Source organism: Pelodiscus sinensis, chromosome 1 (assembly GCF_049634645.1).
Source record: "Pelodiscus sinensis isolate JC-2024 chromosome 1, ASM4963464v1, whole genome shotgun sequence".
Taxonomy (NCBI): domain Eukaryota; kingdom Metazoa; phylum Chordata; order Testudines; family Trionychidae; genus Pelodiscus; species Pelodiscus sinensis.
The window spans coordinates 336,175,537-336,201,626 of NC_134711.1; the positions used below are offsets into that span (position 1 = coordinate 336,175,537).

At 48.5% G+C, this 26,090-nt stretch overlaps 3 protein-coding genes across 3 annotated transcripts in view; all 3 read right to left on the reverse strand.

Moving 5' to 3' along the window:
- LOC142827805 (olfactory receptor 52E2-like) overlaps positions 1 to 12,825 on the reverse strand; it is a 195,999-nt gene extending 183,174 nt beyond the window's left edge. The window contains exon 1 of the mRNA XM_075923718.1: positions 12,770 to 12,825. The gene's annotated coding sequence lies outside the window, so the exon portion shown is untranslated. The remainder of the gene's footprint in view (positions 1 to 12,769) is intronic.
- Positions 7,368 to 8,315, reverse strand: LOC142827804 (olfactory receptor 52E2-like). The gene has a single exon (XM_075923708.1). It carries the CDS (start codon positions 8,313 to 8,315, stop codon positions 7,368 to 7,370), a length of 948 nt encoding a protein of 315 aa, XP_075779823.1.
- Positions 12,826 to 19,762: 6,937 nt separating the features above from the next.
- Positions 19,763 to 20,710, reverse strand: LOC142827809 (olfactory receptor 52R1-like). The gene has a single exon (XM_075923723.1). The coding sequence runs from the start codon at positions 20,708 to 20,710 to the stop codon at positions 19,763 to 19,765; it is 948 nt and encodes a 315-aa protein (XP_075779838.1).
- Positions 20,711 to 26,090: the final 5,380 nt, after the last annotated feature.

The window sequence follows — 26,090 nt, forward strand, 5'->3', positions numbered from 1 at the left end:
CTCCATGGGGAACGACAGTAAAAGCCAGGAGTTTGATACAGAAGTTGTCGCTGAAGCGGCAAACAGCAATACAGGTTATATTTGCAATACTTACCAGTGTAAGTTGCAGGTGGAGCTGGTTCCCACTAGGAACCAGCAATGGGAGTAGGAAAATACAACCTAGATGGGGCTACTATAAGGTGGGTGCATAACTTACTGGATAACCGTTCTCAGATAACCGTGGTTATTAATGGCTCACTGTGCTGCAGGAAGGGCATAACAAGTGGGGTTCTGCAGGGGTCTGTTTTGGGACCGGTTCTGTTCAAAAATTTCATCAACGATTTAGATATTGTGTCAAACTTGAAGATGAACTGTAGCTCAGCAGTTTCTCTTTGAAGGGAAAACAAAGTCACCAGGGCCTGATGAAATGCATCCTAGACTACTCAAGGAGCTGATAGAGGAGGTATCTGAGCCTTTAGCTATCATCTTTGGGAAATCATGGAAGACAGGAGAGATTTGAGATGACTGGAAAAGGGCAAATCTAGTGCCCATCTACAAAAAGGGAAATAAGAACAACCCTGGAAACTACAGACCAGTCAGTTTAACTTCTGTACCAGGAAAGATAATGGAGCAGGTAATTAAGGAATCCATCTGCAAACATCTGAAAGATACTAAGGTGATAGGTAACAGCCAGCATGGATTTGTAAAGAACAAATCTTATCAAACCAATCTGACAGCTTTCTTTTTGGGATAACAAATCTTGTGGATAAGGGAGAAGCTGTGGATGTGGGATACCGAGACTTTAGTAAGGCATTTGATACGGTCTTGCATCTTCTTATCAATAAGGCAAAAAGGAGACAAACGCACATGAACATCCAATAAATAAAAAGAGAAGAAAATACCAAAAAAACCACAGTAAGTAAACCAGCTGGTCCGGACACAGTTGAGTGCATGGCAGAGCATCTCAACACATGAGCTCCAGGACATCCAAAACAAAGGAAAAGGCTCTGCCGCTTGGATCAGTGCAGGTCCGGCAGGAAAGCCCCAGGGCCGCCGGCAGAAACCAGATATAGTAACATGGCCTTTCGTAGAACACTAGGACTGGAAGGGACTTTGAGAGTCATTGAGTCCAGTCCTCTGCCCTCACGGCAGGACCAAGCACCATCAAGATCATCTCTGAGAGGCATCTGTCCAACCTGGTCTTCAATATCTCCAGTGATGGAGACTCCACAACCTCCCTGGGCAATTTATTCCAGTGTTTCACCACCCTGACAGATAGGAAGTTAATCCTAACGTCCAACATAAACTTCCCTTGCTGCAGTTTCAGCCCATTGCTTCTTGTTCTATCCTCAGAAGCCAAGAAGAACAATTTTTTTCCCTCCCTCTCTTTGAAGTCTGGTCCTGAAGTTTTTTTGCTGCAGGATGGCTACCTTTAGATCTGCAATTGTGTGACCAGGAAGCTTGAAGTGTTCCTCTACAGGTTTTTGTAAGTTGCCATTCCTAATTTGACACAATCAACTCTGGATTAAACACAGACTGTGAATGGCTCGCTAACTACAAAAGCAGCTTCTGCTCTCTTGGAATTCACACCTCCAGATCAGCTGCTAGAAGTGGGCCTCATCCTCCTTGATTGGATCCACCTCGTCATCTCCAGCCTGATTCTGGCCTGCATATTTATACCTGCCTCTGGAAATTTCCACTACATGCATCTGATGAAGTGGGTCTTTGCCCACGAAAGCTTATGCTCCAACACTTCAGTTAGTCTATAAGGTGCCACAGGGCTCCTCGCCGCTTTTACTCGAGAGAGATCTTGAAGTCATTGTGGATACTTCTCTGAAAACATCCACTCAGTGTGCAGCGGCGGCCAAAAAATCAAATAGAATGTTAGGAATCATTAAAAAAGGGATAGAGAATAAGACAGAGAATATCTTATTGCTTCTCTACAAAACGATGGCATGCCCACATCTTCAGTACTGCATACAGATGTGGTCGCCTCATCTCAAAAAAGATATACTGGGATTGGAAAAGGTTGAGAAAAGGGCAACAAAAATGATGAGGGGTTTGGAACGGGTCCCATGTGAAGGGAGATTAAATAGACTTGGATTGTTCAGCTTCAAAAAGAGGAGACTAAGGGGGGATATGAGAGAGGTCTATAAAGTCATGACTGATGAGGAAAATGGGAATAAGGAAATGTTATTTACTTGTTCCCCCAATATAAGAATTAGGGGCCACCAAATGAAATGAATCGGCAGCAGGTTTAAAACAAACAAAAGGATGTTTTTCTTCACTCAGCGCATGATCAGCCTGTGGAACTCCTTGCCAGAGGATGCAATGAAGACCAGGACTTTAACAGGGTTCCAAAATAAACTAGATAGATTAATGGAGGTTGGTTCCATCAATGGCTATTAGCCAGGCTGGGTAGGAACGGTGTCCCTAGCCTCTGTTTCTCTGGAAGTGGGTGGCAGGGGAGGGATCACATGAGGATTCCCTGTTGTGTTCCCTCCCTCTGGGGCACCTGTTATTGGCCACTGTCAGCAGACAGGACACTGGGCTGGATGGTCCGTTGGTCTGACTCAGTGTGGCCGTTCTTATGTTCTTGTGTACTTAGGTTCTCTCTCGTGCAGTCATGTCCTTTCTGTAATGAGGGCCCAGAACTGGTTGTGATATTTCGGATGTAGCCTCACTACTGCCAAAAAAGGGGAATAATCCTTTCCCTAGATCTGCTGGCAATGCTCCTCCTAATGCACCCTAATATGCCATTAGCCTTCGTGGCTGCAAGGGCACCCTGTTGACTAATTTCCAGCTTCTCCTCCGCTTCCCCTGATCAGCGCAAGTTTTCAAAGATAATGGCTAAAGGCTCTTCAGTGACATTTGCCAACTCCCTCAGATGCACTAAATCCAGGCCCATGGATTTGTGTACAACTAACTTTTCTAAATAGTTCCTAACCTGTTCTTTCTCCAGTGAGGACTGCCCACCTCCTCCCCATACTGTGTTGCATATGCAGTAGTCTGGGATTTCCAAGGATTTCCTCGGTAAGCCAATCTGGTCGCCAGCCATATTTGCTTTTCTTACTGAGCATCGGGATGTTTTCTTCCTGTGCCTTTAATAAGGCTTCTTTAAAATACTGCCAGCTCTCCTGAACTCCTTTCCCCTGCATGTTACTGGTAAGCCAGTCATAATACAGGTAGAGATTTCAAACTGGGACAAAGGAATCTTTATCTTTCCATCTTTTGTGTGAATCAGAGCGTTTTCTTCCAAGTAACAGAGAGATGGGAGGCCCGTCTCGCTCCAAGAAAAGACTCTCAATGTGTATGTAGGGCAAAGTTTAGCTAGTCTGTCAGGATCTGTTGTTTTTCCTGGTTTGGGAATTTGGATCTAATGTCTGAGCTTGTGTTGGTATTTCTTTGAAACTAAGTTTTAACCCAGGGGGTTCCTTTAGAATCTTTATCAATTGGTGGCTCTTCCCATCTAGCCACTTTACTATGCTTGCCTCTGTAGTTTTGTTTTGATAATAAAAGTTTATTTTCTTTTTTTTACTTAATTAACTGGTACTGGCTAATTGCTGTGTCCTGAAAGGTCAGTCTGTGGGATGCCTCTGTTTTTCCCAATTCCAAATAAAACAGAGGTTGGGGCAGGGGAGAGGTTTACCTCAGGGAGGTGATGATCTCAAGTGATCTCTTCCATTGTTTTCTTTGAATTACTTGGGTAGTGGCCACGGATTTCCCAAAATCCAGATATTAGGATTTTGGGGGTAGTTTTTGTACCAAAGCCTGCAGAGACAAGATTTTGGGACGCTCTTGCGGGCCCTTACTTCTGCATTTGTTGTGACAGCATGGGGTACAGCCTTCAAACAATGGGAAGTAACTGCTATGTGCAGTTCAAATGCTGGCAGCCATAGGCGGGGATGAGTTGCACCCAAAAAACTGCCCAGCACATCCCAATGAGACACAGAGACCACTAATGGATTTCATCTCGCCTGGGCTTCCAGTCAGCAGGGCCAACCCTATGGGGGCTGGAGCCCCATGCAGCCCAGCACTGGGGTAAGGGGAGCTGTGGGGTGAGGGGCTCCCACTGGGTTGGACCAGACAATCTGGACATCATTTCCTGCAATGGAGCCTGGTCCAGGGGAGTGGTACAGCAGGAGCAGGGCTGGGAGGGAGGCGCAGGCTTCCAGGTGGCTGCACAGCTGGCTAGAGAAGTGATGCTTTTCAGGGGACAGTGACCCCCCCCATGCTTTATGAAAGGGAAGTATGGACACGAATGTACATAACTTAATGGTGCCTTGAGCATATTGTTCTGTATAACCCATCCATCGGATGTCACGACCCACTGGGTCTGTTGCTCTCACTACAATGTAGGCATCCTTGTGGTGTGTAAAATTAGACACATGGAGTGGGGAATACGTTGTGGGTTTAAACATGTGAACGAGAGACATGGAGGGGGTTACCCTCAAAGTCTTGATGAGGAGCTCTTAAACGATCCCTTTTGTCCTTAGGGCTGAGCAATGGGTGCTCAGGAGGGCCCCAAACCCTTAACAAAAAGAATAGGAAAGCAGAGGCCTGGGTCTTTTGGCTGGGTGCACCTGAAGGACGGAGCTGAAGACCCTGGGGGCAGGGGGAGAAGCCTGGTTTCGGGGGGCGGCTGGAGAAGAGGTTGGAGGGCGAGTGTGAGGAGTTTGCTCTGAGGTGTCAGTGTTGAACTAGCCAAGCGGTTTTGTTTCTTCTGATTTGTTACCGACTCTGCTCGGCCTGTTCTCACTTATCACCACGTCAACCCCACTGCTGGTATTTAATACAGTCACTTTTATTTCCTACCAAGCCCAGCGTGAATTATTGTTACCTGGGGGGGGGGGGGGGGGGGAAGCAGTGGGCACATTCCCCCGTTCACTGCTAGAGAGGGCTGACCCAAGTCATTCGTTGGGGTTTGATCCCCTCTGGGGAGGGGTGTCCCAGGGAGCTGGGCCCTAAACTGCCCTCCCCTTGGACCTGAAGAGGTTCAGTGTCTGTGCTGCTTCTTGGGGGCGGGAGCAGGGACCTCAGCTCGGGGCCTCGGCTGGGGGTGACCATGGAGCTGGCCCAGCAGGACCGGGCGGTGAGGAGCCCCAGAGAGAGGGAAGGCGAGTGGCAGTGGCCATGTCAGCACCCCGGGAAGCCCCCCAGGGGGTCACCTGTTACTGCTCCCCCATCCCATCTCATTAATCCTAAATCCAGCCAATCCACCTATCTTCGATCTAACCTCCTAGACAAGGCCCCCGGGAAGAGGGCCCAGCCCCCTGTCACCAACCAGCTCGTCACTGACCTCAGAGACAAAGCGTGCAGGGAAACGTTCCTGTTGGGATATGGAAAGATTAATAGGGGTGTGGGGTGGATATTCATAGTAGTAAGGGGTCAGCCACAGCATGTGCTGCCCTTACACACCTTTTCCCTTTGTTTCGGCAGTCTGGAAAGATAGATCAGGGTCCGACCAAAGCAGATATGATCCTTTCTTAGGTATAAACATGCTCTTTGCCTTTGCTTTTACAGCCTATAAACTAGATAAGCCTGTAGCTGCATTTCTTTGTTGTGTCTCTTACTCACCCTTACCGGCAAAGTATAAAATATTTCAGGCTTACTTGTCTTGTTATCTCCATAATCTGCTGATTTGGAAAGTTTTAGCATAGAAAAGTGGTGATTTAATTAGAAATTCAGTAAATAGTAATTAGGGCGGGAATATTCAGATTCATCACATGCTAATTAATGTTCAATGTATGGGAGTTAATATACCAAATAAGATTTTAGGAAAAGGAGTGATAGACATATGAATTAACATAGTAAACTAGATAAAAGGGTGTAATTGGTGCCAAATTGTTGTCACTCGTACATTGTTCTGAATGTCCCTGGTAAACACGTGTGAGCAATAAAGCAGTTCTTTTTTCCCATCCACTCCTGGGTTGCCTGGTTCTTCTCCAAGTTACGTCTCTTTATGACTAAAGAGCCTGAGCAGCCTGGCCCGGATCTGTTTGGTCATCACCCCGTAGATGATGGGGTTGAGCATGGGGGGCTCCAGGAGTTGCATGTTGCCAATGAGAATGTGGAAATGCAGAGGCACATTCTGTCCAAACCGGTACGTGAGGGAGGAGAAGAGCCCTGGGATGTAAAAGGTTAAGATGGCGCACAGGTGGGAGCTGCAGGTCCCAAAAGTCTTCAGCCGGGCGTCCTTGGTGGGCAGGCGGAAGATGGCCCTATTTTCTGATTACTGTTTTCTGGTTTCAGAATTTGGGACTGATGTCGATCTGTTAAAAGTTGAGCTCTTTTTTCTCTCTCTCTTTTGTAACAGAAGCTTTCTAACCCATGGACTTTCCCCCTGAGTATCTAAATCAATGGATGACTCTTTTTCATCTAGCCACTTCATTATGCTTGCAATTTTAGTTTTGTTTTGATAACAAAAGTTTGTTTCTTTTTCTAATTAACCAGTATTGATTCATTTTTGTGTCCTGGAAGGTCTGTCTGACTTACTGAGAGTTCAGTTACCACAGACTGCAGCACGTTTTTCTTTTTTCTCTTTTTCAAGCTCTTTTGAGGAAAAGAGTTTCAGGTACCACTGAGGTTTTGGGAAGAAGTTTTCCCAAGTGATCTCTTCCTGGTTTTCTTCGAATTACTTGGGTGGTGGCAGCGGATATTCCTCAATGTCTGGGTATTAGGAATTGGAAGGAGCTTTTTACACCAAAGCCTGTGGAGATAAGATTTTGGGGTACTTTTGTGGGCCCCCACTTCTACATTTGTCGTGCCAAGGTGGGGAACAGCCTTGCCAGCAGCCCTGGGGTCCTCTGCTGGGAAGCTGGAGGGCAGGCTGTAATCTCTGCTGTGGGTTCATGCAGTGGCTGGCCGGAGCCTCCATGAACACACTGGGTGCAGGCCCTGTCTGTGAACATTGGTTGAGGGAGCTTTGACGACATTCTAGCTTGTCACATCCCAGAGCAAGTGGGGAGCCAGACTGGGGAGCCAGAGGCCACAGCTCCACCTCCGTTCCATGTGGAACCCTGAAAGCAGCAACCCATCACGGAGATGATCCAGTAAATGATGGGGGAGAAGAGGAGCAAGCAGGAGAAATGGAAACTTGGAAGAAAAGGCACAGTAATGGCTGGGGCCTATAGGGAAGACGTAGAGCAGGGGTGGGGTCTCTGGGCAAGGGTGGGGTAGGTGGTCGGTCCTTGGCCATCCACTTACTATGAGTAAGTTGCTCACAAACTGATTCCCCAATTTGTTACAACAAGAAAGAAATATCAGGAAAGGATTGAATTGCGTTTTGACTAGCCAGTGAGTCATTCAGGGAAGGGAGCCCAGCAGCCTCTCACCAACCATCTTGGCATGGAGCTCTGTCTGAGAGCCAGAGAACCAGGAGAAAACATTTAGGTCCCTTTCAGAGTAACGAGCCGGAGCAGCCTGGCCCGGATCTGCTTGGTCCTCACTCCGTAGATGATGGGGTTCAGCATGGGCGGCACCAGGAGGTAAATGTTAGCAAAGAGAATGTAGATATGCAGGGGTATATTGAGGCCAAAGCGGGTTGTTAGGGAGGCAAAGAGAGTTGGGATATAAAAGGCTAAGATGACACAGAGGTGGGAAGTGCAAGTCCCAAAAGTCTTGAGCCGGGCGTCCTTTGTGGGGAGGCGGAAGATGGCCTTGAGGATCTGAATATAAGACACAGAAATAAAGAGCACATCCAGACCAATCCTACAGATTAGCACAAAGAGGCCGTAGTAGCTACTGGCGCGGATGTCCGCACAGGCCAGTTTCACCACATCCATATGCTCACAATGTGTGTAGGGGATGACGTTGGTTCTACAATATGGCCAGTGCCTCGCCAGGAAGGGATAGGGCAGTGCAAATATGGCACCTCGCAGCACCACGGCCAGGCCGATCTTGGCCACCACAGAGTTATTCAGGATGGTGGAATGTCTCAGGGGATCACAGATGGCCACGTAGCGATCAAACGCCATGGCCACGAAGATCCCAGACTCAATCACGGAGAAGGAATGAATGAAGTACAGCTGGGTGAGGCAGGCATTGAAGTTGATCTCCCTGAAATTGAACCAGAAATTTCTCAGTATTGTGGGTAGTGTAGATGTGGACAGAACCAGGTCGGTGACGGCCAGCATGCAGAGGAAATAGTACATGGGCTCATGGAGGCTCGGCTCTGTCTTCACGATGAACAGGATGATGAGGTTCCCCAAGATGGTTATGATGTACATGGCACAGAAGGGGATGGAGATCCAGACATGGGCCTCCTCCAGGCCAGGGATGCCCAGCAGGATGAAGGTGGAGGGGTTGGTGAAGTAAGTTTTATTGGAATCTGACATGGAATGACGGAGAACGTGTCCAACGATGACGCAGAAGGCTGTTTATTGTCTGCACCTTCTGATCCCCTGATGACCTGTATGTGACCAGGATCAATGACAATGGTCGCAGTACAAATGCCTGAAAGGACAGAGAATGTTTGTATGGGGCATGGTATGTACTGATGGAGACTATTTTCACAGAGAAGCAGCTCGGTTGCTCTCCACACACTGGAAACGAATATTCATTATTAAGAGAAATTAATTATTAACATATGACCCTTCTACTGGCAATTTCATATTTTATGGTGCTTCCTGGGTCAATAATGTCTCCACCTCGTGCTGTGGGAAACCATTCAAGGAAAGAGCAGGAAACACACGTCCTGGAAAACAGCAGGTCCTCACTGTTATCAGCACCACGGAGACCTGCGCTCATTCCCAGCCGTGGTGGAAGTAAAGACCATTGCTTCAAATAGGATGAATCGGCAATAGGGCTGCTTCTCAACAGGCCTTAGATGTAAGGGATGAAATGGAGAAGTTCTGTGTAGTGCTCTGTTCTGGAATAGCTAAATCAGCAAAGAATAATAGAATAAAATGTTATTGGAAACCAAACTGATTTTACCCCCTTTTTCTTAAAACAGAGTGAATTTATCGGGATGAAGAAAAAACCCCCACTAGATGGAATTCCTATTTAAAGCATGTAATAATAAAAATTAAACTGTAAAAATGTAACAATCCTTTTTTGAAGAAATTCAAATAAAATTAAATTCATAACAAAACCAGTCTATTTTTTAAATACAATAATTTAAAATAAATCATAAACATTTTCCGTTTACTTTAATAAAAATGAATTGAGCATGAAGCGGAGGGTGACCAAAATGATTCAGGGGCTGGAGCACATGACCTATGAGGAGAGGGTGAGGGATTTGGGTCTGTTTAGTCTGCAGAAGAGAAGAGTGAGGGGGGATTTGAGAGCAGCCTTCAACTCCCTGAAGGGAGGTTCCAAAGAGGATGGAGAGAGGCTGTTCTCAGTGGTGACAGATGGCAAAACAAGGAGCAATGGGCTCAAGTTACAGTGGGGGAGATGTAGGCTGGATATTAAGAAAATAAGAACATAGGAATGGCCATACTGGGTCAGACCAAAGGTCCATCTAGCCCAGTATCCTGTCTACTGACAGTGGGCAAGGCCAGGTGCCCCGGAGTGGGTGGACCAAAGACAATGATCAAGCGATTTGTCTCCTGCCGTCCTTCTCCAGCCTCTGACAAACAGAGGCCAAGGGCACCATGCCTAACCCCCTGGTTAGTAGCCTTTTATGGACCTAACCTCCATGAATGTATCTTGCTTTTTTAAACTCTGCTATAGTCCTAGCCTTCACAGCCTCCTCTGGCAAGGATTTCCACAGGTTGACTGTGCGCGGTGTGAAAAAGAACATTCTTTTTGCACATCGGGAAAAATAACCCCAACTATACGTACAGTATGATTGGGGCTAACTTGGCTACGACAAATCAGGAAAGAGATCTTGGAGTTATCATGGACAGTTCTCTGAAAACTTACACGCAGTGTGCAGCGGCGGTCAAAAAGGCAAATAGGATGCTGGGCATTATTAGGAAAGGGATAGAAAATAAGATGAAGAATATCTTACTGCCCCTCTATAAAACTACGGTACGCCCATATCTGGAATACTTTATACAGATGTGGTCTCCTCACCTCAAAAAAGATATTTTGGTCTTAGAAAGGGTTCAGAAAAGGGCAACTAAAATGATTAGGGGTTTGGAACGGGTCCCATACGAGGAGAGGTTAAAGCGACTGGGACTTTTCAGCTTAGAAAAGAGGAGACTGAGGGGGGATAGGATAGAGGCCTATAAAATCATGAGTGGTGTGGAGAGGGCCTCCTCTTTTCTAAACTGAAAAGTCCCATTCTCTTTAACCTCTCCTCATTTGGGATCCGTTCCAAACCCCGAATCATTTTAGTTGCTCTTTTCTGAACCTTTTCCAAGGCCAAAATATCTTTTTGAGGTGTGGAGACCACATCTGTACACACTATTCAAGATGTAGGCATGCTATAGTTTTATATAGGGGCAGTAAGATATTCTTCGTCTTATTCTCTATCCCTTTTTTAATAATTCCTAACATCCTATTTGCTTTTTTGACTTCCACTGCACACTGCGTGGATGTTTTCAGAGAACTATCCATGATAACACCAAGATCTCTTTCCTGATTAGTTGTAGCTAAATTAGCCCCCATCATACTGTACATATAGTTGGGTTTTTTTTCCAATGTGCATTACTTTACACTTATCCACATTAAATTTCATTTGCCATTTTGTTTCCCAGTCACTCAGTTTGGTGAGATCTTTTTTAAGTTCTTCACAGTCTGCTTTGGTCTTAACTATCTTCAACAGTTTAGTATCGTCCACAAACTTTGCCACCTCACTGCTTACCCCTTTCTCTGAATTGTTTATGAATAAGTTGAATAGAATACAAGGAGGGGCAGTAAGAGCTGCTCCGGGAAGCTCGGTGGCAGGGGGGAGCGTGGCCCAAGGTAGGGTCGCGGAGCCCAAAAGTGAGTGCGTTTAGGGGTACGCCACCGCTCACTACCATTGGGAGCTCGGTTCCCAGTGTCCGGGCCCTGGGCCGGGGCCCGTGAGAGAGGGTGGGCCCGGACCCCCCTCCCTGCTACCAGCAGGCTCTTCGGTGGTATCTAACTTAAGAAGGCAGAGGCTCGCCTCTTGGGGGCCATCACAGTTGACAGGGGAAGGCACGTTATGGATCGGTGGGGGCACGCAGGTCACTGTAAACTAACAGGGTGTGCGGCCCGAATAAAGCAAAACTTGTGACACCCACCCCCTCACCACCCTCTGCCCCCGTTCCTCTCATGCCCTTCTGTGCCCTCACACATGCCGTGCTCCATCCCCACCTTTCTCATGCCCACCCCTTCTCTCAAGCCTTCTCCCAGCACCTCCCCCTCTTCCCTCTAGCCCCCAAGGCCCTTCCCCTCTCCTCTCCCAGCATCACCCTGCCCCCCCTTCTGCTGACACCTCCCCTCCTGCCATTTTCCTCATTGTCTCCACTTGGCCCCCAGGCCTCCACGCTGTCCCTTGGTGCCTTCCCCTTTCTTCCCTCTTCCCCCTCCACACAAGCCCCTTCCTCCCCAACCCCTTCCCCTATTTCCCCCTCGCCCTCTGCACAAGCACCTTCCTCCCCCTCACCTTACCTTCTGCCTTCCACTTTGTGGGGCTGGAGTCTGTGCTTGGGCCCCAGGAGTCCCCAGACTCCGAACCCGGAGCTAGGCCATGTGGCACAACACGGCGCCAAGCAGTTTTAAAGACCCGGGCCATGATGTCACATCACGGCCAGGCGTATCCCTGCTCACCTGGGAACGCCGCGCATGGCAGCAGCAGCTGGACTGAAAGCTGTGAATGGCAAGGACGGGATGAGGCCAGGGGGGACGCTCTGGGGAGGTTTAACAGGTGGTTCGAACTAGGGGCTTTAATTAGAACTACCGGGTCCCTGCCGTATGTAGATGAGGGCAGTTAGTCCGGACTTGTACATTTCAAAAAGTGGCAACAGGCCGGGAAGATGCAAATCAAGCGCGGGATATTTAAATCTCAGGCTTGATTTGCAACTTTGAATGCCTACATTAGCCTCGCTAATTCGAACTAGGGGGCTAGTGTAGACAGACCCTCAGTCCATTAGCAATAAAGGAGAATGTTAAATCCCATCTACAGTGGCACCTTCGGGTTGGGAGCACGTTTCAAAGTGAACAATCAACCACCCAGCTCATTCACAACCAGAACTGCTCAGTCGGGCATCAGCAGAGCCAAAAACAAATGAACCCCCCAAAAGAGGCAAATGGAGGCAAAATTCTACTAAAAGTAATGGCAAAGTCTGAAGAAAGAAAGGTCGGGGGAAATGGAAAACATGGGAATAGGTTTAATTCAAAAACAATTCTTAGGAAAGAAAAATCAGTTGCGCACACACACAAAAAGGGAAGAAACTCTCGAGAAAAGAGCCCTGTTGAAAGGGATTGAGGGGTCCTAGTGGACCACAAGTTAAATATGAGTAACGAGCGTCACATGGCTGGAAAAAAAAGCAAATATTACACTGGGACTCTGTAACGGGGGATATTTTACACAAGACAGCTAAGTTCTTCTTCTCTGCTCTGCACTCAATTATCCCCAACTATAATATTTTGTCCAGTTCTGGGCACCACATTTTGGGAAAGCTGCGGGCAGACTGGACAGGGCGTGGAGTGGAGCACCACGCTGGGGACAAGGTAGGAAAGAGCTGTGCGGAGCAGGGTCTGCAGGCGAGGGGCCGCCCTCCCCACCGCTCTCCTGGGCTGGGCACAGGGGGACAGAGCCACGCAGAGCTGTGGGAGCGGTGCCTGGGGATGGTTGCTGTCAGCAAAATGTCTCCCAGCCACGGTCCCATTCTCCTCAGCAGCTGTGTGTGGCCGGGGGCTGCAGACTACTCACCACCGGCCTGGAACTGCTCAGCCCTGGGTGAGGAAAGGGGACAGGACTCATGGGCCTCCCACATCCCTGCCAGGCCTAGGACTCTATGTTTCTATGGTAACAAAATAGTTTGATGTACTCGAATGCGGAGCTGTCCAATGGGAACGCAGGGCTCTGTGGTGGGCAGGAAAGCGTGTTGAGTGCCGGCCTGAGCCCTAGATGAGGGCACCATGAAGTGGATCAATGGGACCCTGGACGGGATTCAGAGTTTAGTTGGGTTCACCGGGAGCTCCCAGTGCCGGGCTGTGGCCAAGGGACGCTGGGATTCCTGGTCGTGTGCACAGCAGAGCTGTGAGCTGGCGCAGGGGCAGGGTTTCCCCCTTGCACACAGCATCGGTGAAAGCGACTGGGTGAGATCACCTCGCACCAGCCTGGAACTTCTCAGCCCTGTCTGGGGGCAGGGGACGGGGTTCGAGGAACTCCCACGGTCCCTGTCAGCTCTGGTACTCTGTTTTTCTATGTTTCCATGGTAACAGAGATGAGGGCCCTCTGTCATGGAGCAAAGGGAGCCTGGAAACCATTTGGGGGTAACTGGACGACCGCCTCATGGGGAGCTCCCAGCGTCAGTCAAAGGGACACTGGTGTTTTTGGTCATGTGAACAGGAGAGCTGTGATCTGGAGCAGGGTTTCCCCATTGCACACGGCATCGATGAAACTGACTGGGTGACCTTATGGGATCCAACATGGGAGAGTGAGGAGAAGAGCCGCACAGATGGGGAGAGGCTGCGTAAAATCCTATCCAGAGAGACACCCAAACCCTCATCTCATTATCGTATCAAACTAGGCTCAGGCAGAGACTGGGCTGGGGCGAAACCGCAGGGAATGTCGGGCGCTGGGATCTCACCGAGATGAGAAGCGCCAGGCCCAGAGGCTGGAGGCTGAAGCCAGACGAATTCCAGCTGGAAATCCGGGCGAATGGCTGAGCCCTGAGCGTGATTCAACCTGCCGAGAGACTGCGAGGGGAAGGGCTGGATTCTCCCACTCCCAGTGCTGCAAGAGCCAGACTGGGGCCTGTTCTGGGCTTTGGCTGAGGGCTTGTGAGCACTTAATGCATTAATGTGTCACAGCCTTACAGCAGCAATGGGAACCCTGGACTTGTCTCTGCTGAGAAGGGGGTTCAATGGTTGCAGTGCGGAGCCCTGGCACCTCCTCGCTTCCCAGCAGGCTAATGGCAGGAAAGAGCACCCAGGACCAGCCAGAGCCCTGACATGCTGGAGGGGGAGGGGACAGCGTCTGTGCAGGGACGTGCAGCTGCCTCCTCAGCTCTTTCCTCTCCTCTGATTCCAAGGGGAGTTTTGCTTCTGTGAGGCCTGAGCCTAAAGCTGGCCACAGCCTCAGGATTGGGCCTTGTGTTTGCATTTATTAAAACCGTTCCTCCCAAAAGACCCCAATGCCACGGAAACACAGCCACTTTGGGCTGGAGCACATCACTGGGGAGGGGTGTGGTAGCACAGAAAAGAGGGATGTTTTGGCCAGGGATTAGGGAGCAAACTCATCCTCTTTGGGCAGGTCCAGGGATGTTTAATGGCCGTGCAGAGCTAAGACCCCAGATTCACCCTCTCTCTCAGCATGTCTACATAGCTCAGGGGTTATTGAGCAGCTGAGATTATCCACAAGAGATGGTACCTGTGAATTTGGAGACCAAAGAGTCGTGCCTGGGACTCCCACTTAGACAGCCGCGTCCTGCTCCTCTCTCAGCCCAGCGTCTGCAGCCGAGCACTGACACAGCATGTGAACCATTTATAACACAGCTCTGGGCAGCCCTTGGGGGGTTTGTTCAGCCTCTGGGGGAGAAGCAGCATCTGGATGTAGCCATCCTGGAGACTGGGCTATTCATCCAGCTTCATGCATGAACAGCAATTATTGGACCTTCCCACGGGGAGAGGAGAACTCTGGGCCCTTGGCTGAGCCACAGAGCAATTGGCTGCTCCGTGTATAATTTAAAATGATATTTGGTTAGTGAGAAAGTTCGGCACCAGGCCTAGGTCTGCACAGAATGTGGCACCTGTGAGCACCCAGGGTGGGGGGTGGGCAGGAGACAGAGCCACGTGGAGAAGGTGGCTACGGGCAGGCACAGGCACTTTCTGCAGGCCCACGGGGCTGTCACACTGGGGCCGGAGCGCAGCGACTCTCCTCGGTCACTCTCCTCACACTGGGCAGCCCCTTTCCTGCAGGGCCGTGGAAGCGCCTAGCACAGGGAAGTGCCTCCGAACACACCCTCGTATGGTGCGACACACGGAGCCACAGGGAGAGGTGGCCTGTCCGTGCTCGTGGAGAGAGTGACAGTCACAGCCAGAGGCCCGAGTGACCCGCCGCAAACATAATCAAAGTCTAAGGCCGATGCCCTACAAGAGAGAGGGGCAACCTAGGCTAGGGAATGAGCCACACGTCACCACTGAGAACAGCCTCTCTCCAGCCTCTTTGGAACCCCCTTCAGGGAGTTGCAGGCTGCTCTCAGATCCCCCCTCACTCTTCTCTTGTGCAGACTAATAACCCAAAGCCCCTCAGCCTCCCTCATAGAGGGCCCAGATTGTGTGTGCTCCAATCATTTTGGTTGCTCTCTACTTGACACTAAAGGAACACTCAACGATTCTCAAGAGCACTTGGACGACTGAGAAGCTAAAGGAGCTCTCAAGGATGACAAAGTCATAGTGAAGATGCTCAGTGAACATTGTGGAGAAGCTAAATGAATTCTTTACTTCGGTCTTCACAAATGAGAATATTGGGGAGATTCCCAACCCTGAGTCATTTTTTTTAGGTGACAAATCTGAGGAACTGTCCCAGGTTGAAGTGTTTATTAGAGGAGGTTTTAGGACAAATCGATCAATTTAAGAGTAACAAGTCACCGGGACCAAATGGTGGGGTCTCCGAAGGATCTGTCCCGGAACTAATCTTATTCAACTTTTTTATAAATGATCTACAGGAAGGGACAAACAGTGAAGTGGCTAAATTTTCAGATGATACTAAACTGCTCAAAATAGTAAAGACCAAAGCAGACTGTGAAGAGCTTCAAAAAGATCTCACCAAATTAAGTGATTGGGCAACAAAATGGAAAATGAACTTTAATGTTGATCCATGTAAATTAATGCACATTAGAAAAAATAATCCCAACTATTTCTACAGTATGATGGGGATTAATTTAGCTACAACTATTCAAGAGAGAGATCTTGGAGTCATTGTGGATAGTTCTCTGAAAACATTCACGCCATGTGCAGCAGCAGTCAAAAAAGCAAACAATGTTCAGAATGTTAGAAGTGATAATGTTAGAAGGGATAATGATTAAGACAGAGAATATCTTATTGCCTCTACATAAAACCATAGTATGACCATATCTTGAATACTGCGTATAGATGTGGTCTCCTCATCCAAAAAGATATATTGCCATTGAAAAAGATTTGGAAAAGGTCAACAAACATGATTAGGGGCTTGGAATGGGTCCCATATGAAGAGAGATTAAAAAGACGGGAATTTTCAGATTAGAAAAGAGGAGACTAAGGGGGGATATGGCAGAAATCTATAAAATCATAACTGGTGTGGAAAATGTCAATAATGAAAAGTTATTTATTTATTCCCACAATAAAAGAACTAGGGGTCACCGAATGAAATTAATAGTCTGCGGCTTTAAAACAAACAAAAGCTAGTTTTTCTTCACTCAGCAGACAGTCAACCTGTGGAACTTCTTGCCAGAGGATGTGGAGAAGACCACGACTTTAACAGGGTTCTAAAAAGAGCTAGATAGCCATTGATGGACCTAGCCTTCATGAATCTGTTAGCCAGGATAAGTAGGAATGGTATCCCTAGCCTCTCTTTGTCTGGAGGTAGGTGACAGGGGAGGGATCACATGAGGATTACCTGTTGTGTTCCCTTCCTCCAGAAAAATCATGGAGGGGATCCTGAAGGAATCCATTTTGAAGCACTTGGAAGAGGGGAAGGTGATCAGGAATAGTCAGCATGGATTCATAAAGGGCAAGTCGTGCCTGACCAATTTGATTAGCTTCTATGATGAGGTAACTGGCTCTGTGGACATGGGGAAGTCAGTGGCGGTGATAGACCTTGACTTTAGCAAGGCTTTTGATACGGTCTCCCAAATATTCTTGCCAGCAAGTTAAGGGAATGTGGATTGGATACATGGACTGTAAGATGGATAGAAAGCGGCTGGAAGGTCAGGCCCAGCGGGTAGTGATCACCGGCTCGATGTCAGGATGGCGGTCGGTTTCTAGCAGAGTGCCCCAAGGTTCGGGTCTGGGACTGGTTTTGTTCAATATCTTTATTAATGATCTGGATGAGGGGATGGATTGCACCCTCAGCAAGTTTGTGGATGATACTAAGCTAGGGGGAGAGGTAGATACACTGGAGGGCAGGGATAGAATCCAGAGTGACTTAGACAAATTGAAGAATTGGGCCACAAGAAATCTGAAGAGTTTCAACAAGGACAAGTGTAGAGTCCTGCACTTGGGACAGAAGAATCCCAAGCATTGTTACAGACTGGGGACCGACAGGCTAAGCAGCAGTTCTGCAGAGAAGGACCTCAGGATTGCAGTGGATGAGAAGCTGGACATGAGTTCACAATGTGCCCTTGTAGCCAAGACGGCTAATGGCATATTAGGTTGCATTAAGAGGAGCATTGCCAGCAGATCCAGAGATGTGATTATTCCTCTTTTCTTGGCTCTGGTGAGGCCACATCTGGAGTATTATGTCCAGTTCTGGGCCCCCAATTACAGGAAGGATGCGGATGCATTGGAGAGGGTCCAGCGGGGGGCAACCTAAATGATTAGGGGGCTGGAAAATATGACCTATGAAAAGAGGCTGAGGGAGTTGTGCCTATTTAGTCTGCAGAAGAGAAGAGTGAGTGGGGATTTGAGAGCAGACTTCAACTTCCTGAAGGGAGGTTCCAAAGAGGCTGGAGAGAGGCTGTTCTCAGTAGTGACAGATGGCAGAACAAGGAGCAATGGGCTCAAGTTGTGGTGGGAGAGGTCCAGGTTGGAGATTAGGATAAACTATTTCACTAGGAGGGTGGTGAAGCACTGGGATGGGTTCCCTAGGGAAGTAGTGGAGTCTCCATCCCTAGAGGTGTTTAAGTCTCAGCTAGACAAAGCTCTGGCTGGGTTGATTTAATTGGGATTGGTCCTACCTTGGGCAGGGGGCTGGACTTGATGGCCTCCTAAGGTCTCTTCCAACTCTATGGTTCTATGATTCAATAAGGCTTCTTTCAAATACAGGCAACTTGCCTAGACTCCTTTGCCCTTCATATTAGCGTCCCAGGGGATCCTTCCCATCAGTTCTCTGAGGGAGTCAAACTCTGCTTTTCTGCAGTCCAGGGTGTGTGGTTTGTTGCTCTCCTTTCTTCCTTGGGTCAGGATCCTGAACTCGACCATCTCATGAGCACTGCTGCCCCGGTTGTCACCCACCTCTGCTTCACCTACTAGTTCCTCCCTCTTTGTGAGCAGCATGTCAGGATGAGCCTGGGTCCCTGGTTGGTTCCTTCAGCATTTAAGTTGTAAAGGGGCAATAACATGACAATGGTTCCTCACTCTCCGTACAACAACGCTCCTAAAACTACAAGAGGGAAAAGACTGAACTAGGGGCGAAGTTCTGGTCCTAGGCAGGAAACAGAATGACCAACTGAAAAAACTCACTTGCCTGTGCTAGCAAACTCAGCTGGACAGTACTTTATTGAAACCCCGACTAGTACATTAGACACAGACAATAGGTGTTTTTATTTTTCATCATTAATCTACTTAGATCCATTTGCTATTATCTATGCTCCTTTCAAAGCTCTCTTTCGGTAGCCAATAAATGTATTTTACATGTTACCTAACATACTGTGAATTCTCCGCTCATGAACAGAAGCTAAACACCCATTTTTCTTTGCAGCAGTGGTGACCTGGGTAATAAATTCACACTGGCCTCATTTTGAGTGGGGTGAATCAGTGAAGCTCTGGGGTCTCTGTTGGGAAGCTGGAGGACAGGCTGTAATCTCTGCTGTGGGTTCATGCAGAGCCTCCATGAACACTCCTGGGTGCATGTTGGGTGAGGGAACTTTGAGGGCTTTCTAGCTTGTAACACCCCAGAGCAAGAGGGGAACTAGACTGGGGAGAGAGCGGCCCCAGCTCCATCTCCATTCCATATGGAACGCAGGAGGGGGCGGCAACCCATGATGGAGATGATCCAATAAATGATGGGAGAGGACAGGAGCAAGCAATAGGAAAGGAAACTTGGAAGAAAAGGCACAGTAATGCCTAGGGCCTCAAGGGAAGACGTAGAGCAGGGGTGCAGTATCTGGACAAGGATGGGGTAGGTGGCTAGTCCAGTTACAATGAATAAGTCGCACACAGACCCATTCTCCAATTTGTCACAACGAGAAAGAAATATCAGGAAACGATTGAATTGCTCTTTGACTAGCCAGTGAGTGATTTAGGGAAGAGGGCCCAGCAGCCTGTCACCAACCATCTCAGCATGGAGCTCTGCTCGAGAGCCAGAACACCAGGGGTACGTCTATACTAGCCTCCTAGATCAATCTAGGGAGGCTAATGAGGGCAACCAGAATTGAATATCAAGCCCAGGATTTAAATATCCCATGCTTCATTTCCATAGTCCCGGCCAGTCACCATTTTAGAAATTGACTAGCCCAAAGTAACTGCCCATGTCTACACATGGCAGTGAAACGGGATTCCAAAATAAAGCCCTAAATCAAATTAAGTGTTATTCCTTGTGGAATGAGGTTTACCACCTAATTCGATTTAGGGCTTTATTCTGGAATCCCGTTTCACTGCCGCATGTAGACACGGGCAGTTACTTCGGACTAGTCAATTTCTAAAATGGCGACCGCTGGGAACATGCAAATCAAGTGTGGGATATTTAAAACCTGAGCTTGATTTGCAATTCCGGTCGCCCTCATTAGCCTCCCTAGATCAATCTAGGGGGCTAGTGTAGATGTACCCCAGGAGAAAACATTTATGTCCCGTTCAGGGTAACAAGCTGGAGTAGCCTGTCCCGGATCTGTTTGGTCCTCACTCCGTAGATGATGGGGTTCAGCATGGGGGGCACCAGGAGGTAAATGTTGGCAAAGAGAACGTTGAAATTCAGGGGTATATTGAAGCCAAACCGGGTTGAGAAGGAGGAGAAGAGAGTTGGAGTGTAAAAGGCTAAGATGACACAGAGATGGGAAGTGCAGGTCCCAAAAGTCTTGAGCCGGGCATCATTTGTGGGGAGGCGGAAGATGGCCCTAAGGATCTGGGTGTAGGAAATGAAAATAAAAATCACATACAGACCAAAGCTACAGAATAGCACAAAGAGGCCGTAGTAACTACTGACGCGGATGTCGGCACAGGCCAGCTTCACCACGTCCATGTGCTCACAGTGCGTGTAGGGGATGATGTTGGTTCTGCAATACGGCCACTGCCTTGCCAGGAAGGGATAGGGCAGTGCAAGTATGGCACCTTGCAGCACCACGGCCAGACCAATCTTGGCCACCACGGGTTTATTCAGGATGGCAGAATGTCTCAGGGGATGGCAGATGGCCACGTAGCGATCGAAAGCCATGGCCACCAATATCCCAGATTCAATCACTGAGAAGGAATGAACAAAGTACAACTGGGTGAGGCAGGCACTGAAATCGATTTCTCTGGAAATAAACCAGAAATTTCTCAATATTGTGGGTAGTGTAGATGTGGACAGGACCAGGTCGGTGATGGCCAGCATGCAGAGGAAATAGTACATGGGCTCATGGAGGCTTGGCTCCATCTTCACGATGAAGAGGATGGCGAAGTTCCCCAAGATGGTTATGATGTACATGGTGCAGAAGGGGATGGAGATCCAGACATGGGCTGACTCCAGGCCAGGAATGCCCAACAGAATGAAGGTGGAGGGGTTGGTGAAGTAGGTTGTGTTCAAATCTGACATAGAATGACGGAGAATGTGTCCAACGCTGAGGCAGAAGACAATCTACTGTATGTATCTTATGATCCCCTGCAGAGCTGTATGTGACCAGGACCAATGGCAATGGTCACAGTACAAATGCCTGAAAGGACAGAGAATATCTGTATGAGGCACGAAATGCACTGATGGAAACTATTTTCATGATGAAGCAGACCCATTGCTGTTCACAGACTGGAAAAATATTTTCCATATTCTGATAAATGAATTAGAAACAAATGAAGCTACCACTGAAAATTACATTTGTTATGTTGGTCCCTGTGTCAATAATGTCTACACCTCTTCCTTTGAGGAACCCTAAAAGGGAACAGCAGGAAACACATCTCAGGGAGAGCACCAGGTCCTCACTGCTACCCGCACCATGGAAACCCACACTCATTCACACTGGTGGTGGAAGGAAAGCCCATGTTTGGATGTCGGAGGAATGGGATGGAGAATCACCCGGTCAGACGTGTGCTCAGCTGTGGTGACCTCGTCTCTATGGAGGATACAGAAGATAGAACGGGGTGTTCCGAGACAAACCATGGGAATGGGGGACGCTGCTCTGTACGTGCAGATTGAAGAGTCTGTGTAGAAACAAGAAGAGGAAGATGATGGAGGAGAGGAAAATAAAGCATAGAACTGATTGCATTCCAATGGGCAAAGAGCGAAGAGTTCCCAACCCATAGTATCCATACATCAGCACAATTGAATGGGGGGAAATGTTAGTCAGAAAATTGAGAATGGAAATTGGATGCTCTTTAACAGTCCCCGGAAAAATCATGGAGGGGATCCTCAGGGAATCCATTTTGAAGCACTTGGAAGAGGAGAAAGTGATCTGGCATAATTAACATGGATTCACGAAGGGCAAGTTATGCCTGACCAATCTGATTAGCTTCTATGATGAGGTAACTGGCTCTGTGGACGTGGGAAAGTCAGTGGATGTGATATACCTTGACTTTAGCAAGGCTTTTGATATGATCTCCCACAATATTCTTGCCAGCAAGTTAAGGGAATATGGATTGGATACATGGACTGTAAGGTGGATAGAAAGTGGGCTAGACTGTCAGGCCCAACATGTAGTGATCTACAGCTCGAAATAAGGTTGGCGGTCGGTTTCTGGTGGAGTGCCCCAAGGATCAGTTGAAGGCCCGGTTTTGTTCAACATGTTTATTAATGACCTGGATGAGGGGATGGATTTCACCCTCAGCAAGTTAGCAAATGACACTAAGCTAGGGGGAGAGGTAGATACCCTGGAGGGCAGGAATAGGGTCCAGAATGACCTGGAAAAATTGGCGGAAGGTAAGCCCATGTTTGGATGCCGGAGGAATGGGACGGAGCATCACCTGATCGGACGTGTGCTCAGCGGTGGTGACCTCTTCATTACAGAGGATGCAGCTGATAGAACAGGGTGTTCTGAGACAAACCATGGGAATTTGGGAAGCTGCTGTGTACAGGCAAATTGAAGAGTCTGTGAAGAAACAAGAAGAGGAAGATGATGGAGGAGAGGAAAGTAAAGAATGGAATGGGAGAATTGTTTCCAACCCATCATATCCATACATCAGCACAACCGTGTCGGGGGGAAATATTAGTTGGAAAAACGAGAATGACAATGGAGTGTTCTTTAACATGAGTGTATTCAGTAGCTAAACAGTTACCATGCCACAATCAAGACAGTGTTTAAAGATACATGATTTTTTGGTTGTGCCAAGAAAATGGGTGTGCCTGGAATGGGACTGCTGGTCATAATGCCAAACAAAAGGTATCACCAAATGGAGTACAGGAATCCAAACTGAGAGAACTCAGTGAATGTTGAAGGAAATAACTAAATCAGTGCTTAAGCTTTGAAAAATAGAATAAAATGTTACTGGAAGGCAAATTGATTTTTCCCCTTTTTTGTTAAAACAGAATGGCTACATCTAGACTGGCATGATTTTCCGCAAATGCTTTTAACGGAAAAGTTTTTCCGTTAAAAGCATTTGTGGAAAAGAGCATCTAGATTGGCACAGATGCTTTTCCGCAAAAGCCCTTTTTGCGGAAAAGCGTCCGTGCCAATCTAGACGCGGTTTTGCGCAAGAAAGCCCTGATTGCCATTTTCACCATCGGGGCTTTTTTGCGCAAAACAGTTTTTAGCTGTCTACTATCGCTCTTTTGCGCAAAAACATTTCCAGAAAAGGGCTTTTGCCCGAATGGGAACGTCAAAGCATTTGCACAAAAAGCACTGATTTCGGACAGTAGACCGTCAGTGCTTTTGCACAAAATCAAGCAGCCAGCATAGAAGCTTTTGCAGAAAAACTTGCCAGTCTAGACGCAGCCAATGAGTTTATAGGGATGAAGAAAAAATCCTCACTTAATGGAATTCCTATTTAAAAAATTTAATAACAAATACTAAACAGTAAATATTCAACAATCCTTTTTTGAAGAAATAAAAAAAATAACTTCATATCAATAACGGTCTATTTTTAAGTGTGTACATTTTCCTTTAAAAAAACAGAACTGAGTTAAGCATGCAAATACAGTGGGTAAATTTGCCATTTATATAAGTATATGAAATATAAGAAATGCTAGAAAACGTTAGGGCAAGTCCTAGCATGAGAAAGGAAATTTGTTAATGTTACAGGAAATGTAGACATGTTCAACATATACTTTTGTGCTGCACTTGGAAATATGTCGTATAGGTACCCATACTGTGTAAAGTGAGGAAACACTTTTCGGACCATTAGCAATAAAAGAGAGTGTTAAACCTCATCTACAGTAGCAGCTTCGAGTCTAGACTGCACGCTTCTTTCTGAAGAAGCATTTCCGGAAGAGCATATCCACACTCCCAAAGTGCATCGAAAAAGCCATCTGCTTTTTCCACAAGCTAAAAGAAGCTAAATACAAGTCAACAGTGACACACAGTAGAAAAAAAATCTCATTCTGGGATTTTGTAACTGGGGTGTTCTACACAAGACAGAAGAGCTCTGCTCTGCACTCAATTATCGCCAGCTGTAATATTCTGTCCGGTTCTGGGCATCCCATTTTGGGAAAGCTGTGGGCAGACTGGGCAGGGTGTGGAGTGAAGCACCACGCTGTGTACAAGGTGAATGAAGAGCTGTGGGGAGCAGGGTCTGCAGGTGAGGGGGCCGCCCTCCCCACCACTCTCCTGGGCTGGGCACAGGGACAGAGCCACGCAGAGCTGTGGGAGCGGTGCCTGCGGATGGTCGGTGTCAGCAAAATGTCTCCCAGCCCATGGTCCCATTCTCCTCAGCAGCTGTGTGTGGCCGGGGGCTGCAGGTTGCCCAGCACTGGCCTGGCACTGCTCAGCCCTGGGTGAGGAAAGGGGACGGGGCTCGAGGGCCTCCCACATCCCTGCCAGGACTGGGATTCTGTGTTTCTGTGTTTCTATGACAAAAGAGATGAGAGCCCCATATCATGGAGTAAAGGGAGCTTGGAAAGGATTCGGGGTAACATCAACTGCCTCGTGGGGAGCTCCCAGTGCCGGGCTGTGGCCAAGGGACGCTGGGATTCCTGGTCGTGTGCACAGCAGAGCTGTGAGCTGGCGCAGGGGCAGGGTTTCCCCCTTGCACACGGCATCGGTGAAAGCGCCTGGGTGAGATCGTGGGACCCGAACTGGGAGCGGGGGAGGAAAAGAGCCGCACAGATGGGGGGAGGCTGCGTCAAATCCCATCCAGAGAGAGACCCAAACCCTCATCTCATTATCGTATCAAACTAGGCTCAGGCAGAGACTGGGCTGGGGCGGAACCACCGGGAATGTCGGGCGCTGGGATCTCACCGAGTTGAGAAGCGCAAGGCCCAGAGGCTGGAGGCTGAAGCCAGACGAATTCCAGCTGGAAATCCGGGCTAACGGCTGAGCCCTGAGCGTGATTCACCCTGCGGAGAGACTGCGAGGGGAAGGGCTGGAGTCTCCAACTCCCAGTTCTTCTCCTCTCCTCTACACTCAGTTGTCTCCTGGGCTGGGCACAGGGGGACAGAGCTGTGGGAGCGGTGTCTGCGGGCAGTCGGTGTCAGCAAAATGTCTCCCAGAAATCTGGGTGAAATCTTGGCTCAAGCCCCAGCCCTGAGCGTGATTCACACTTTGGAGAAACTGTGAGGGGGGGGCTGGATTCTCCAACTCCCAGTTCTGGCAGAGCCAGGCTGGGGCCTGTTCTGGGCATTGGCTTGAGGGCCTGTGAGCACTTAAAGCATTAGAGCATCACAGCCTTACAGCTGCACTGGGAACCCTGGTCTTGCCTCTGCTGAGAAATGGGTTCAATGGTTGCTGTGTGGAGCCCAGGCACCTCCTCACTTCCCAGCAGGCAAACGGCAGGAAAGAGCACCCAGGACCAGCCAAAGCCCTGACATGCCGGAGGGGAAGGGGACAGCGTCTCTGCAGGGACGTGCAGCTGCCTCAGCTCTTTCCTCGCCTCTGATTCCAAGGGGAGTTTTGCTTCTGTGAGGCCTGAGCCAAAAGCTGGCGCAGCCTCAGGATTGGGCCCTGTGTTGTACATTTGTTAAAACCTTTTGCCCTGAAGGACCCCTGGGGCACTAAAATGCAGCTACCTCTGGTCTGGAGCACATCATTGGGAAGGGGTGTGGTTGCACAGAAAAGACGGATGTTTTGGCCAGGGATCAGGGAGCAAACTCTTCTTCTGTGGCCAGGGTCCGGGCATGTTTAATGGCCGTGCAGAGCTGACAAGACCCCAAATTTACCCCCTCTCTCAGCATGTCTACATAGCTCAGGGGCTATTGAGCAGCTGAGATTATCCACAAGAGATGGTACCTGTGAATCCGGAGACCAAAGAGTCTTCCCTGGGACTCCCCCTCAGGCAGCCGCGTCCCGCACCTCCCTCAGCCCGGCGTCTGCAGCAGTGCCCTACGCCAAGAGCTGGCACAGCATGTGAACCATTTATAACCCAGCTCTGGGCAGTCCTGGGGGGGTTTGTTCAGTCTCTGGGGGAGAAGCAGCATCTGGATGTAACCAGCCTGGCCACTGGGCTATTTATCCAGCTTTAGGCACAAACAGGAATTGAAGACTTCCCCACGGGGAGAGGAGAACTCTGGGATGAGTCACAGAGCAATTGGCTACCCAGGTCTATTTTTAAATGATATTTATTAGTCATAAAACGGGTGACAAAGCCTCGGTCGACACAGAATTTTAAGAGGGATAAGGGATCTTTCTGAAAAGGCTTTATTTTCCGAAAGATCCCTGTCTGGACTGGCGCTTTTTTCCGGCAAAGCTCCGAGCCAAAAAAAAGCAGCAGCCATGTTTATGTTTATGAAGCGGGGGAGATTTAAATCCTTGCTTCATTAGCAATTGCGATACATCTAATTTGCATCCCTTTTACGAAAAAGGGATGCAATCTAGACATAGCCCAGGAGAAAACAT